This window comes from Sinocyclocheilus rhinocerous, unplaced genomic scaffold, assembly GCF_001515625.1.
Source record: "Sinocyclocheilus rhinocerous isolate Xijiao unplaced genomic scaffold, SAMN03320098_v1.1 scaffold507, whole genome shotgun sequence".
NCBI lineage: Eukaryota > Metazoa > Chordata > Actinopteri > Cypriniformes > Cyprinidae > Sinocyclocheilus > Sinocyclocheilus rhinocerous.
Genome location: NW_015649561.1, coordinates 718,686 through 732,790, shown reverse-complemented (window position 1 = coordinate 732,790; position 14,105 = coordinate 718,686). Strand labels below are relative to the sequence as shown.

At 34.4% G+C, this 14,105-nt stretch overlaps 1 protein-coding gene and 1 pseudogene across 1 annotated transcript in view; one reads left to right on the top strand and one right to left on the bottom strand.

Annotated features, from left to right (window-relative positions):
• Positions 1–3,988, top strand: part of LOC107710595 (retinal-specific ATP-binding cassette transporter) — a 41,046-nt gene extending 37,058 nt beyond the window's left edge. Inside the window, exons 45-49 of the mRNA XM_016515407.1 lie at positions 1,029–1,163; positions 1,244–1,347; positions 2,442–2,534; positions 2,744–2,993; positions 3,282–3,988. Coding sequence (XP_016370893.1) covers positions 1,029–1,163; positions 1,244–1,347; positions 2,442–2,534; positions 2,744–2,993; positions 3,282–3,401 — 702 coding nt within the window. The 3' untranslated portion in view covers positions 3,402–3,988. The remainder of the gene's footprint in view (positions 1–1,028; positions 1,164–1,243; positions 1,348–2,441; positions 2,535–2,743; positions 2,994–3,281) is intronic.
• Positions 3,989–5,926: 1,938 nt separating this feature from the next.
• Positions 5,927–12,186, bottom strand: LOC107710594 (very-long-chain enoyl-CoA reductase-like; annotated as a pseudogene).
• Positions 12,187–14,105: the final 1,919 nt, after the last annotated feature.

Here is a 14,105-nt window from a genome sequence, read left to right as displayed (position 1 = left end):
TATTGATGGACTGAAGTTGTGTGGATTACTTGTCAATTATTGTGATGTTTTTATCAGCTATTTGGACTCTCATTCTGACGGCACCCATTAACACACTCCACACCATCATCTCAGACCACGATTTCCACCGAGGGGGACCAAAAGCAACAATATGCACCAAGGCCCTAACTATGCCAGTGGTGAGCAAGTGATGTAATGCTAAATTTCTCCAAATTGGTTCTGATAAAGAAACAAACTCATCTACATTTTGAATTAAGTACATTTTCAATTCTGGGTGAATTATTCCTTTATAGGTTGCCTATGGTGTATTCTAACTACACGGGGGACTGCGTCCCATCCAAGAAGACACTATCATTGCCTTACCACTTCCAAAGTGTGTGCTAGATTCCTTAGCTGTGCAGCATCAAGCACCAAGTTATTTTTTTTTCAGTAATAAGATTTATTAGCAGCAGGCAGGGAGTTGCTTCAGACACATCAGAGCAACTCCCTGACAAGAAAAATACACACACTTTTATACCTTGATGATCATGTTTAAAATAACCAAGTTGCATAAGGCTTGCACATGCTTTACAGTGTTCCACAGGTTACACTCATACCGGCCTTGCTTGCAGCTGACAGTTTTCCCAGTTTAATCACTTTAGAGTCCATTTAGAGTCTGTTTAATCTTGTGATGATAAGCATACAGTTGGTGCATGGCCTTAGCATGGCAACTGGAATTATAAAACATACTCATTCCAGTTGTTTCTGAGGCCCGTTATTTAAAAGTATCCTTGACCTTCCTAGAAGCATAAGCATGCTCAGGACATACTGTCATTTCAGGTTACAACATAAGCATATTATTTTGAGAGCATAAAATCCTAATAAACCTTATAACAATTCCATTAAAAAAAACAACAACAATTCACTCTTCAACAAAAAAGTTCCACCACAACACACGTCAGACAATAGTACACAACCTTAGGTTAATTCCATGATAAGCATTCTGTTACAGTCTTTATTATTGTGTACTGATTGTATGTTTTCTGTAGGTGGCCGAGTGGGGGATTCAGAAGCTGGGTCTGTCTGAATATGCAGGAAACTGTGCTGGTACCTACAGCGGGGGCAACAAGAGGAAACTGTCTACTGCTATTGCTATGATTGGCTGTCCTCCTCTAGTGCTCCTGGTATGTTTTTCCTAAGCGTTCTCAGTGTCATCGTGCAAAACAAAAACATTGGTGTAATTTAACTCCCTAAATGGATATAGGATGAGCCCACCACAGGAATGGACCCTCACTCCCGTCGCTTCCTGTGGACCGCCATTCTGAGTATCATCCGTGATGGGAGGGCAGTCGTTTTGACGTCTCACAGGCAAGAATTTAAAATTAACGCTGGGTTTCCCAAACAGGGTTTACGGACCATTTGGTGTTTTTGAATGAAACAATTGATGAAACATTAACATTTTAACATTAAAATCCACAAATGGGACTGCACAATTAATCAAAATAAAACTGAAATAGTGATAATGTTCTTTTTAGCAGCATCATATGACCCCTTTAAATAACAATTTTCGAATAAAAGGTTGCTATATAAAAATTAGTAGAGCGTCAGAATGTTTATTTACATGCACACGGCTTGTAATGTAGTGTTTTTAGAGTGGCTTGGTTCATAGTAAATAAAAGTAAATCAGTTGCAATGTGAGACATTTACATATCAAATGTCATATCACAGTTCAAATTCGCAATCACCAAATAATCACACATTATACTTTTTTGGCATAGTCGTGCAGCCCGAAAATATTTTAAAAATAATTTTCAAATATCTAAATAAAACACTTACTAAAAATATTATTTTGTTTACTTGCATGTCATGTGACCATTAACCAACACAAGAGAACTGTAAACATCATGCAAATGTGTTGTTAAATTATTGAAATATTAACTTAAAATCTCAGGGGGTACGTCACGTAATATATTTTATGTCTAAGTGGTTTGGCTGACAAAAAAGTTTGGGAACCCCTGTGTGAATGCTATAACATTCATAATTTGTTGCTTAGTGACTTAAATGTCCCCTGAAATGCTTAGAAACACACAGCGTTACTCTGTGTTAACGTCATTTTAACTGAAACAGGAAGACAGGGCGGGACATATCAAGCAGTCAAAAAAATCGTTGAGCCGTTTTGGCGGAAGTGACTAACTGCAAGCTTTGAATGCTTATATCTTCTAAATGCGAATTTTGTCACTGTTTTGGAGCACACTGCCTTATAGATAACCTTAAGACTAACATATTGATACTAACACCCAAAAAACTTTAATTTTGATTTCATGGGGACTTATATCTCAAGCTGATGCTAAAATGATTTTTTTAAAATAAATAATTATTTATTTTAAATAATTAATCATTATTATTTAAGTAAAATAATTTAAATAAATAAAAAAATGTTTTGTTTTTTTTTGCATTTACAGTATGGAAGAGTGTGAAGCTCTTTGTACTCGCTTGGCCATCATGGTCAACGGGACATTTAAGTGTCTGGGCACAATCCAGCATCTGAAATACAAGTGAGTATGTTCTTTTGGAAAGTCTTACAATTTTAAGTCAAGTATGTCATTTCCATATTATCACAAATCAACTAAATTGTTTTTCCAGCCTTAAATTCTTAACCTTGAAAGGTGATATGCAAAACAACGTTAATCCGTGAAATGGTCAACAATACAAGCGCATGCTTAGTTTTACATGTATTGTGCATATTGATTGTGCTTGTGGACAGGTTTGGAGGTGGCTATGTAGTCACGATGAAGATCAAAGCTGAAAAAGCAGGCATGCCTCCTGACCTGATCCCGGCCGAGTCCTTTATGGAAAGCAGCTTCCCAGGATGTCTACAACGAGAGAAACACTACAACACTTTACAATATGAAATCGCCGCTGCCTCACTGGCGCGAGTCTTCCAGCTGGTGTTGACCAACAAGGAGAGACTGAACATTGAGGACTACTCTGTGTCTCAGACCACATTAGACCAGGTAACTTCATCATCGAGTCATTACCAGCTGCGATGTGTAAAGCTTCAAGCAACAAATCTCTTTCACGTCAGTCCATACCAGCTGTCAGCAGCATGTTAAGACTTTAAGTTATTTTAGCATTTCACTTTTACTGCAGACAAGAAAAATAGCTTGATGCTGTAAAATCGACATGCTGTGCTCTAGGGACCTTCCGTTAGAAATGAATTATTAGTTGCTGAGATTGAATTCGATTTGCTCAGCAGATGTGACTGACAGGACTAACAGCTCATCTGTTTTGCTGCCTTACAGGTGTTTGTGAGTTTTGCCAAGCAGCAGTCAGGAGAAGATGTTGCTCAGCTCAGAGCATCAGTGCCGAGGCGAGACACAAAGGTCTCACCGCTACGAAGAGTTGCGATGAAAAACAGTTAAGATGAACTCTAATGCTTCAAAAGGACTCATGGCTGACGACACATTACACCATGTTGTTTATGAAGTTCCTAAAGCCTTTTATTTATGTATTTATACACAAAACCTATTTGAAGTTGTACAAATGTCATAGATTTTTTTTTCATAATATATAACATTTTTTAACATCTGCCCTCAGTCTACAGCACTCTGAGCCAAAGGTCAATCTCCACCCACTGAAAGAAAAAAACCTCCACAGATTAAAGTAATAGTCTACTCAAAAATGAAAATTCAGTTTTGTTTTTTTTGAGCATCTTGCTTTGGAACATACGATATTGTGAATAATGTTAGTAAACAAACAGTTTTGGTTCACACTGACTTCCATTATATGAATAAAAATACAATGGAAGTCAAATGGAACCAAAACTGTTTGGTTACTAACATTTTTCACAATATATTATTTTGGGCAGAAATAGGCTTGAAAAGGCATGAGTGTGAGTAAATGATTTTTGTGTGAACTATCCTTTTAAAGTAGTTGTATAAAATGCTTATAAATATAGAATTTCCACACACAAAATTACTTTTTGGTTTCCATGCTATTTAAATTGTATTTATTATATTTATACATTTGTAAATATTAGTGTTTTTCTTTCTTGCAGTTGCAGTTTTTTTTTGTTGTTCAAATCTTTCAAATGCTAAATTATTCCATCAAATTATTTCAAATTATTCCATCAAAGTTACTTTTTATTATTACTCTTTCTCAGGGTCAGCTGGCTGGCGCTCACTTTGTAGCATTATGCTTGGCTTGCAGGTGTTTTTTTTAGGTATTTTTTGCATGCAGTAAATACACAGTGATGAAGTAATTATGGCATTTATCAACAGACTAACTTGACCATGTGAACCAGGTAAACCTTGTCCTCATGGTGTAGACAGTGAAAATCAGTAAAACTATGTTTCTGTTTTGGGGAATGAAGAGGTTCAATTGTCATTATAAACTGCATTATTGCATATTAAATCTATTTACTGATGAATACATTAATACATTAAAACACTATTCTATAAGATTGTTATTTTACCATGTCTTGAAGATACTGACATTTGGAAACTGATGATCACTTATTTCTGGGAAATAAAATCTTCAGTAACATTTTATTTATGACACAAACACTCAGATATGTTCTGCAAAATGTTTTTATGGAATACAAAAATGAACAATCAACATCAATAAAACAGTATCACACTCTACACCATGTTTTCTTCTTGGTGGTCTGTATAATTTAGCAAAATAATACACCTTCCGCTAAAACACCTCTTTTTGCAAAACGTTTCTGTTAGTATATCTTCCTCAAACTTGCAGTACAACCTCAGTCTGTTCTCAGTAAGCCTCTCTTCATAATTAATGTAATTACTACACTCTAAAAAAAATGCTGGGTTAAATACAACCCAATAGCTGGGTTTGTCTTTGTGAACCCGTGAATCATGCAGGTTCATTGAGGTTTTTACCTGACATCGGATCAGTTTTTTCCAATTCATTCCATTTTTAATAAGTCAGTTGTGTATTTAAAACCCTTGTGCGACCTTTTGGACATTTTTGTCCTTTTCAGTTTTTTTTATTTTTTTTTTTATAATTTTACCTGTGTTATTGCCAACTGCATACATTTTGGCACAGGTGTGTATTTTTATTGGAATTTTACTATTTCACCCTCATTTCCTTAAATAAATCTCTTTGCACTAGCTTCACAAAATAGTTCCTCTCAGGATCTTAAGGACAAAAATGTCCCCATTGAAACCCATTAAAACTGCTATTTTTAATCGCTGTGCCATTTAACTGTAAAATGATGCAATTTTTGTAGGCTTTCATTCTGTTGGCAGATTTTTTTCAGGTTTGGCCTGTAAAGCAAATACTCGCTTTATTCCTGTTTTCTGCTTCTGCGTATTATAGAGCCAACTGGATAAATAATGCAGCTAAAATTGTTGGTGTTTTGGTATGGATGTCAGAGTGTGGTTTGTATGTGTGTCATAAAAAAAATGTGTGTGTGTGTGCTTGTAATATTTGAGAGAGAAAAACTCTACTGTACTGCAAATCACAAATCCAACCACTGTGTGCACCTGCGGAATTTTGCTGGCATCTAATGGGGATAATTTGGTACTGCGCCCAAACAAAATCTTACTGAAAGCTCATTTTTTGAGATATCAACCTCAAATTTGGAACACAACTTGTTTAGATTTATGGCTTTGAATTTCTAGCAGGTTTAGAGTTCAACATGTTTCATAAAATATATATATTTTATATAAAATATTGTTCATAACTCATTTTCATAGACTTAAACCTCTATAACTTTTTTTTGGTATCACTTTTTAAACTTTTTTTTACTTCAACAATAATCTGCCATGGGTCTTCTTTAAAATGAGACCAAACCTTAGTCTGTGCTCCCAAGCTTCAAATTTTTATGACAGTTTTTTGACATGGACATTTTTGTCCACTATGGACCTATGTGTAACTTTTTTTAATTGACGCACAAGGGTTAAAAGGAAGAATAGTTACTCTCTTATTGGCCTGTTAAGGCAAGATCTCTGTAAAACAAACAAAACAAGTGCTGCTGTTTTTCGCTTACTATACAGTAGGCCCTAGGAAAGTATGTGATTTCAGATGCAGCCTTGGACACTTTACTGTAGTGTGCTGAGGACGGTGTGTGATGGAATACTGTCTACCTGGAACACACTGTGTCATGACTGTGAAGCTGATCCATGATCCCACCTGGAAACAAACACAGATTTCCAATTTGACATCACTACACAAAACACAAATCGCAGGGATACTTCATCCAGAAACGTTTCACATGCTGAGATACATGTGCTCTCCACAGGTGTGGACACAACCTCAGACATTCCAAATGTCTCATTTACTGCTTTTTTTGACATGAAACAAGGTTATTTTGTAAACTTCACAAACCTCATATGTGTAGTTTGGGCAGGACACGAAGAAAAAAGCCACGTGAATGGATTATTTGTGGGATAAGGAATCTCTGTAGGCCTGGACCCTGTCGATGTGTTGAGAAGAGCATACGGTTATGTGGTAATAAAAATATCTAATATAGCTAAGAGCTAAGGATTCTGTCAGGAGAATGCATAGTCTCTGAAGAAGGTATTAATGTGACAGATAATTTTACTTCGATAATTTTAAAGGACTCCCACACAGTCCTTTATGTAAGGAACAAAGAAATGGTAATTAATCACCATCACTAGGTTTCATTGTCTGTCTTGATCGGTCATGTTTACGCCCACACAACTACAGAGATGAATCTTTATTAGGACTCACCATTACAGCTGATTCGATTCAAAATCAGATGAACTGAGAAATTTCCAAATTCACAGACCTGAATAAAATGAACAAAGAGATGATGAAGAAAAACAGCTATGTAAAATGAAAGCTACACTATGTAACATCTGGTCCTCTATCGGTTAAAAAATAAAATAATGCGGAATAACAATATTACTGTTCATTGAACCACTGTGAACATGGATTATTGACATCTTATCAGAGTGGATGATCACACAAATAAGTTTTTTTCTTGTTTGTTGTCACAATAAACTTTCTGCTACTGATGGGCACTTTCGAAACACCCCGTGTGCGTCAAAACTTTTGCAAACCATTTTTGTCCCCGCAAACCTCTGATTCAAAGTTCATATATAAACTTCCAAAGCCACGAGATTTTGTCTTAGTTAAATCATTGTTTAGAAATGCTGTGAAATTTCAGTGATTCACCATTGTGAACCCATGAACCTTTACCTGATCTTAGATCAGTTTTATAAATGTGTAGACATTTGTCATGACACATTTGTATAATAAAAATGAAGCATTAAAAGTTTCTTATTGGCCTGACTGTCCAAGGGTATTAAATGATTGGTCAGGGGCAGATTTAGTGATTTGGGGGCCCCAGGCAAAATACAGTATATGAATGGGGCCCTATGTATGTGCACACATTTACAAATTTAGCCTTGAGGTTCCTTTTTTGTTGTGATGGTGCCCCACAGTTGTGTCCAATGTTTCTACATTTTTCATGTACATGTTATAATGGCTTTCTTTCATGTTGTAGACCACGAAATAGCAATTGATTTACAGTTTTCACAAAAACTAAATAAATTATAAAATAATAAACCTCACAATTGAGCCTTTAAACCATTTTTTAAGAAAAGAGAGTCGGAAGTATAAATTATGATATTCATTTAAAACAGGGTTAAGATGGTGGATTTTCGCCTTGGTCTGAACAAAAACTACAGACGGGATTATTGAAAATGTACATTGATTCTCTGCCAGTAGGAAGCGCTTTTGGAACATCAGAAATATATAGTGGTTTCCCCGGCAATGACTGTAAACAAAGCAGTTAGGTCTGAGAGGAAATCTGCAAATTCTTTTAGGAAATCTTGTATATGGCCCTGGTGGTCTATACACAGCAGCCAGAGCAAGAGATACGATAGATTTCTTTTGCATATCTGACAGTGTAACATTAAGCATTAGTATTTCAAATGAGTTAAACCTGTATCCTGTCTTCTGAGTAACGTTGAGAATATCACTATATATTGTCTGTTCCCTTCAGAGATTCATTCATGTAAAAACTTGAATTAGTGAGAATGAGAAAAGTGTGAAAAAATATAGCCTATATTGAGGAGGAAATTCCACTGATGACTGGGATGAGTTACCAGCGTAAGCCAGTTAAGCGATGCAACACTGTAGGTCACATGATCATATCAACATTGCGGATGTAGTAGCCTACATCCAAATTTTATTCATACCTGTATTCATACTACAAGGAACATACTTTTTTAATGGTGGTGAAGTAAGTTCAAATTTAAATGTAGTATCTATTCAGACAGTATACAATTTCAGATCCACCGTTAATTTCTCACTGTACCGATATGACATAACACACATGGGCAAATGTATGTATGTAAGCAGTTTTTTGCAAATCCGTCTCAACATCATTAAAATATGAATTATCATTACAAGTTAATCCAATTTGGGTAAAGGTATGGTTTGGAAGATGGACCTTTTTTTAATCAAAGATGTTACAGTAGCCTAGGCCTACTTAATGAAGCTTTAAATATTTAATAATATTTAATATAATACTAAATAATTAATATTACAGATTTTGACATACATACCAAAAACATTGCCAGTGCAGAGTAGATTTGAAGTCTCCCATAGGCTAGAGAAACAGAAGTTAAAATCAGATGTTATTATGAGGCTCACAGACTAATGTAATGTGTGACTTAATGAGCACTTACTTGGTGGGGTGAAGAGCGGATGGATGATATAATACGCCTGCCATGCTGCAAATCCCCAGCAATACAGACAGAGCTACAGAATCACAGTTTTCATTCATGTAAGGATTGTGTCTAATATAACACAGTCACTGCTCAATATTGAACCCAAACTTCAATTGAATACTTTAGTTTAACTCTATTTAAGCTAGCTCATTTGCATGATTAGAATTCACATGTGCAGGCAATATTTTGAACGACTCTTCCATATGGTCAAAGCATATGTATTCTGAGTGTGTTGAAAGATACTGTAGGGGCATAATTTAAACCAGCAAGAGGATGCTTAATGGAAAGCAGCCAAATATTCCCCCCAAAGCTCCTCAATGCTTCACTGACACCACTGAACTAATGCCAATGTCATAAGCACTTCAGACACATTAGCTAATGTGCCAAAACAGGAAATACTGTGACATTTTCGTATGACAAAATACAGACATAACATTACCAGCATGATGGTGCGTAGAGGTAACGTTCTGTCAGAAAAGCGATGGATAAAATAGTTTCCACAAGCCTCTTAATGTAATGAAGAGAGTGGCAACAGCTAGCCAGCTTGTATCAGCAGGGTCAAATATAAACCACAAACGGTTTGCCACACCTTTGGTACATTATTCAATATTAATTTCACATGAGCTGCATTTTTTTAAACTTAAAAATATGATTCATGCAGTAACATCTAAAGTCAAAAATACTATTTAACACCACTGAACCAATCAAAATACATTAGGTTACGCCAACAAAACTGAATGCAATAATTAGATCACACTGTAAAAAAAATTCTGTAAAATGTACGGTAAAAAACCGGCAGCTGTGGTTGCCGGAATTTTACCGTAAAAAATACGGTAGCAACTTTTTAGGTTTTACGGTTTTAACTTAAATTTTCAGTTAAATACCGTAATTTCATTAACTGATATATTGTTAATATACCAACCTTATTGAAGTACTGAAATCTGTTTTGTACCTTTGTAATACACTGATAACCACCAAATGCAGGTGGTGATGAGAAAGTCACATGATGAGCCAAAGCCCATCACAAGCAGCTTTTAAATAATAACATGTATAGAAGGTGCACAGTGTCATTCACACAAACACCAAACACCATCATGGTAACACACGTGAAACTGAAATAATGCAATAAACATTCATTTAACGACATTAGGTGTAACATACAACCCTAATATACAAAACTGATAAGAAAAAAACTAAGAAGAAACATAGTTATTTCAACAAAAAAAAACTCAAATTTGAAATGTAATGCAGGGAATTCTGGGGATGTCAATTTACGGTTATTCACTGTAAATTATACTGTCTTTTTCACTTCCAAAAATGGTATACTACCGTAAAATTACATGTAATGTCCAATACAGTTTTTCACCTTATATAGTAGGGGAATTTACCGTTAACCATTTAACAGGTTTTTACTGTAGTATTTTTACAGTCTTTTACCGTTAAATTCACAGTCATTTTTTACAGTGCAGGTATTTAAGAAATAGAAATGATTTGTATTAGTGTGTTAAATATTCTGTCCATTAATCATATGAATACGTTTTTTCACACTGAACTCACTTGACAACTTTAAATGGACTTCGGGTGAAGTCATACTCGTGCCCGTAGATGTATGGAAGCCGATAGTAGAACAGCAGGTAAATTAAAAGCGGCCCGAGACACTCTGCCAGAAACACCTGCAATCAGCCCCCAATAGAAACACCATTACTGTCATACACACTATATGAGCTGCTATCTAAATGAGTGTGTATCAGATGCTTTCTTTACCATAGTCCAGCCTAACTGTGGGCCGAGGTCCAACCGGTAGATCCTCCAGCACATCATCATCACTGAGGGCCTTTCCCTCTAAGAATCATTCAGCTCAGTCATAATATCAAGACATATCAAAATAAATGCACCTCAGGTAAAATATTCTAAAATAATATTCTTTATAAATAATCTGATATAAACTAATTTTCTTGTTGTTATTGTTAACTAACTGAAGTTTTCTCACTTATGCCTTCTCCAGTGTGAAATTATGCCTGACATTCTGTCAGGAGATGTACAGACGCGCACATATGCACCACAGCTGTTGCAGATCTAAGATTGCAAAATCATCTGGCTACTGTACTAGGCTTTAATTCTTCTAGATTTTTTATTTATTTTACCATCTACTTTGAAGGTTTGGTGGACATTTTTGAACAAACATTTTAGAACTTGCAAAGCAAATACACAGGATGCCCAAAATAATTAAATAAAACAATGTAAAAATAGAATAAAATAAAATAAAATAATAATCTTTACAAAAGCTTGTTCATATTATCTTACATATGTAAGCTTCACAGCTTGAATAAGCATATAATTTAGTCTTTGATTGTGCAAAAACAAAAACACTTACGCATTTTGTGCAACAATGTCTTGATCTCTGCGATGGTGGCGTTGGGCTCCACCTGAGAAAGTTTAAGAATTTTTCTCAGCTGTAACTCCCAGAAGAAAAGAGGCCTTTGTTTACTCATATGGACCACAAAACCAGTCTTAAGTCGCTGGGGTATATTTGTAGCAATAGCCAAAAATACATTGTATGGGCCAAAATTATAGATTTTACTTTTATGCCAAAAATCATTAGGATATTAAGTAAAGATCATGTTCCATGAAGATATTTTGTAAATTTCCTACCGTAAATATATCAAAACCTCATTTTTGATTATTAATATGCATTGCTAAGATCTTCATTTGGATAGCTTCAAAGGCGATTTTCTCAATATTTTAATTTTTTTGCACCCTCAGATTCTCAGTCAAATATTGTCCTATCCTAACAAACCATACATCAACGGAAAGCTTATTTATTCAGCTTTCAGATGATGTATAAATATGTTTGTGGTCCAGGGTCACATATGATTTCTGACCCAATGCCAGTGTTGTGATCATTAACAAAAACTAAAACTATTAAAAACTTTTTGCTAATTTAAATAAGACTGAAATAAAATGAAATAATGAAAATGTATATAAATGTAAACATATAAATATGAAAAAAATTATTTTATATCAGTTAGTTCTCAAAGCAACATTTAAAATTTTCATTTAAAGTACTAAAATGACAAACTGATATCAAAATCAATAAAAACTACCGGTAAATAGAAATATATTTTAAAAACAAACACTATTAAAAATGACAAAACAACAAAATCACTAAATACAAAATAAAAAAATATATAATAAATTGTAAGGTAATAAGATAATAATAAGATATAAGATAATATAAGATAATAATAAATAAAAAAATATGATTAAATACCATAATAGTATGTTAACAATACTAAAATAACACTGCAAAATGCACCTTATCCAGGTAGCAGAGTTGTGTCTTGCTCTTGGAGTCCAGGATCTTCACCTCAAAAAATACATAATTCTTATTCTTGCTGGCACCAGCTTTCAGGCCGTGGTCACATCTGGCCTTTATGAACTGGGCTACAGTGAAGAGGCTCCTTAAATCCACACATTCCATGATGCCCACTGAGGGCTGTAGGTGAGCCCTGGTTTTGGTGGTTGGAGTACAGATGCGATCATCAGACCCTTAGAGGCACATGCTAAGAGATGGAATGCTTATGATGACCTCACAGGCATATCGAGTTGAGTATTGCAGCCAAAGTATCTTGTTGACGCAGTTACATAATTTTGCTCAGGTTACCACAATTTGAGATTTCAAACACTGTCAAGCTTGCATGACTTTTCATTTTCAGAAAACAGGGCCTGTTGTACTTTATTTGGAGCATTTGTGATCTGTGTCTGCAGAAATTTGTTTGTCATGCACATGCACACAGATGCACACCCGTGAAGAGACGTGAGGGGCATGTGAATTTGGAGCTGCAGGCTGGTCTATATTTGTCTCTGATGGTGTGGGGCAATTTATCAGCCCTGCTGCACCCTGCCTCACAGACCTCTGAACCCCAATAACACTGTCAACTATAATTTCATCAAGTGCTTTGAGTTTAATCCTTCTGGTAAGGGGAGACGCCCCCCCCATCCTGCTTTAACCGTATCCAGCCTTTTATTGATATTCTAGCCTTGATTACCAGCTTAAAGTATGAAGAAAAGTAGAGCAGTGCACTGAGATATCAGCTCTACTGTGAAAGAGTAGATGTGACCACGCACAGAGATCACGGAAACAAGCATTCTCACAAAACCTCTTATTCTTATCAAACAAAAATGTTGTTTTTGAATAATAATAATAATAATAATAATAATAATAAATTGCATTTAAAAAAAAAATATTTATTTATTTATTAACAGTTACTGTAAATGTATCACCTAACATCACCTAACATGTTTACAACCAATGCCAATATGGATTATTTTTGTTTTGTATAATTTTGTCTGAAAATTGACTAATGCACTAATAATTTCTGCCACAATAACTAAATAATCTACAACACAACATCTAATGATAATAATAATAATAATAATAATAATAATAATAATAATAATAATAATAATAATAATAATAATAATAATAATAATAATAATAATAATAATTTGGCTTACATTTCAACATTTCAAGAATTTCTTGAACATCTCACTTCAGCATGAATGGCTGTTAAAAGCCAAATAATTTATGTAAACAACACATTAAAATGTTTTCTAAAATATTTAAAATATATTTTTAAATATCAAAATGATGTATTTCTATTGAATGTGTGTGTGTGTGTGTGTGTGTGTGTAAATATATATATATATATATATATAAATTATTATTATTATTAATTAATAGTTTTTAGTACAGGAAGTTCAGGAACCAAACTTTGCAAATTTGGCAAGGCTAGTAAAATTCATATTTTGGTAAAATTATTTTTATTAGATTTTGTTTTTTAAGAGAACTTTTTTTTAAAGTTACTTCTTTTGTACACATCTCCATTGTTAAATTTATTTAAATATTATTTAATTTAACACCTTATTTAATGGTATTATCTAGTGCTATTCTTTAGTCATGAATTAGTAGTACCTAATAGGGTTATGGTTAGAACCAATAACCATAATTGTATATAGCATAACCAAAAAAAATGATCAATTTCAGTAAAGCTAGGCCTACTAATTTATCTTTACTTAAAGTTATTAAATAATGAACTAAGTATTCTGTTAATTGTATCCCAGTGACACAAATGGCACAAAAACAGTTCATTAACTGCAGCAATATAACCTATCCATCACACTCTGATATTTTAGCTCTTCTATTTAAAACAAAAAAATAAAGCTAAAATGTAATTCAAGTAATTACCTCGAAATAGGCGACTCTATTAATGACTCCATGTCTCCTCCAGTCCTCCAGATGAAATCCATTCCACACAATCGTCTCCCAGCCTCTTAAAGAATCGATGTTTTCAGCATGTCCATATGAGTGTCACAGTCTTCAGCGGGTGTGCCCAGGAG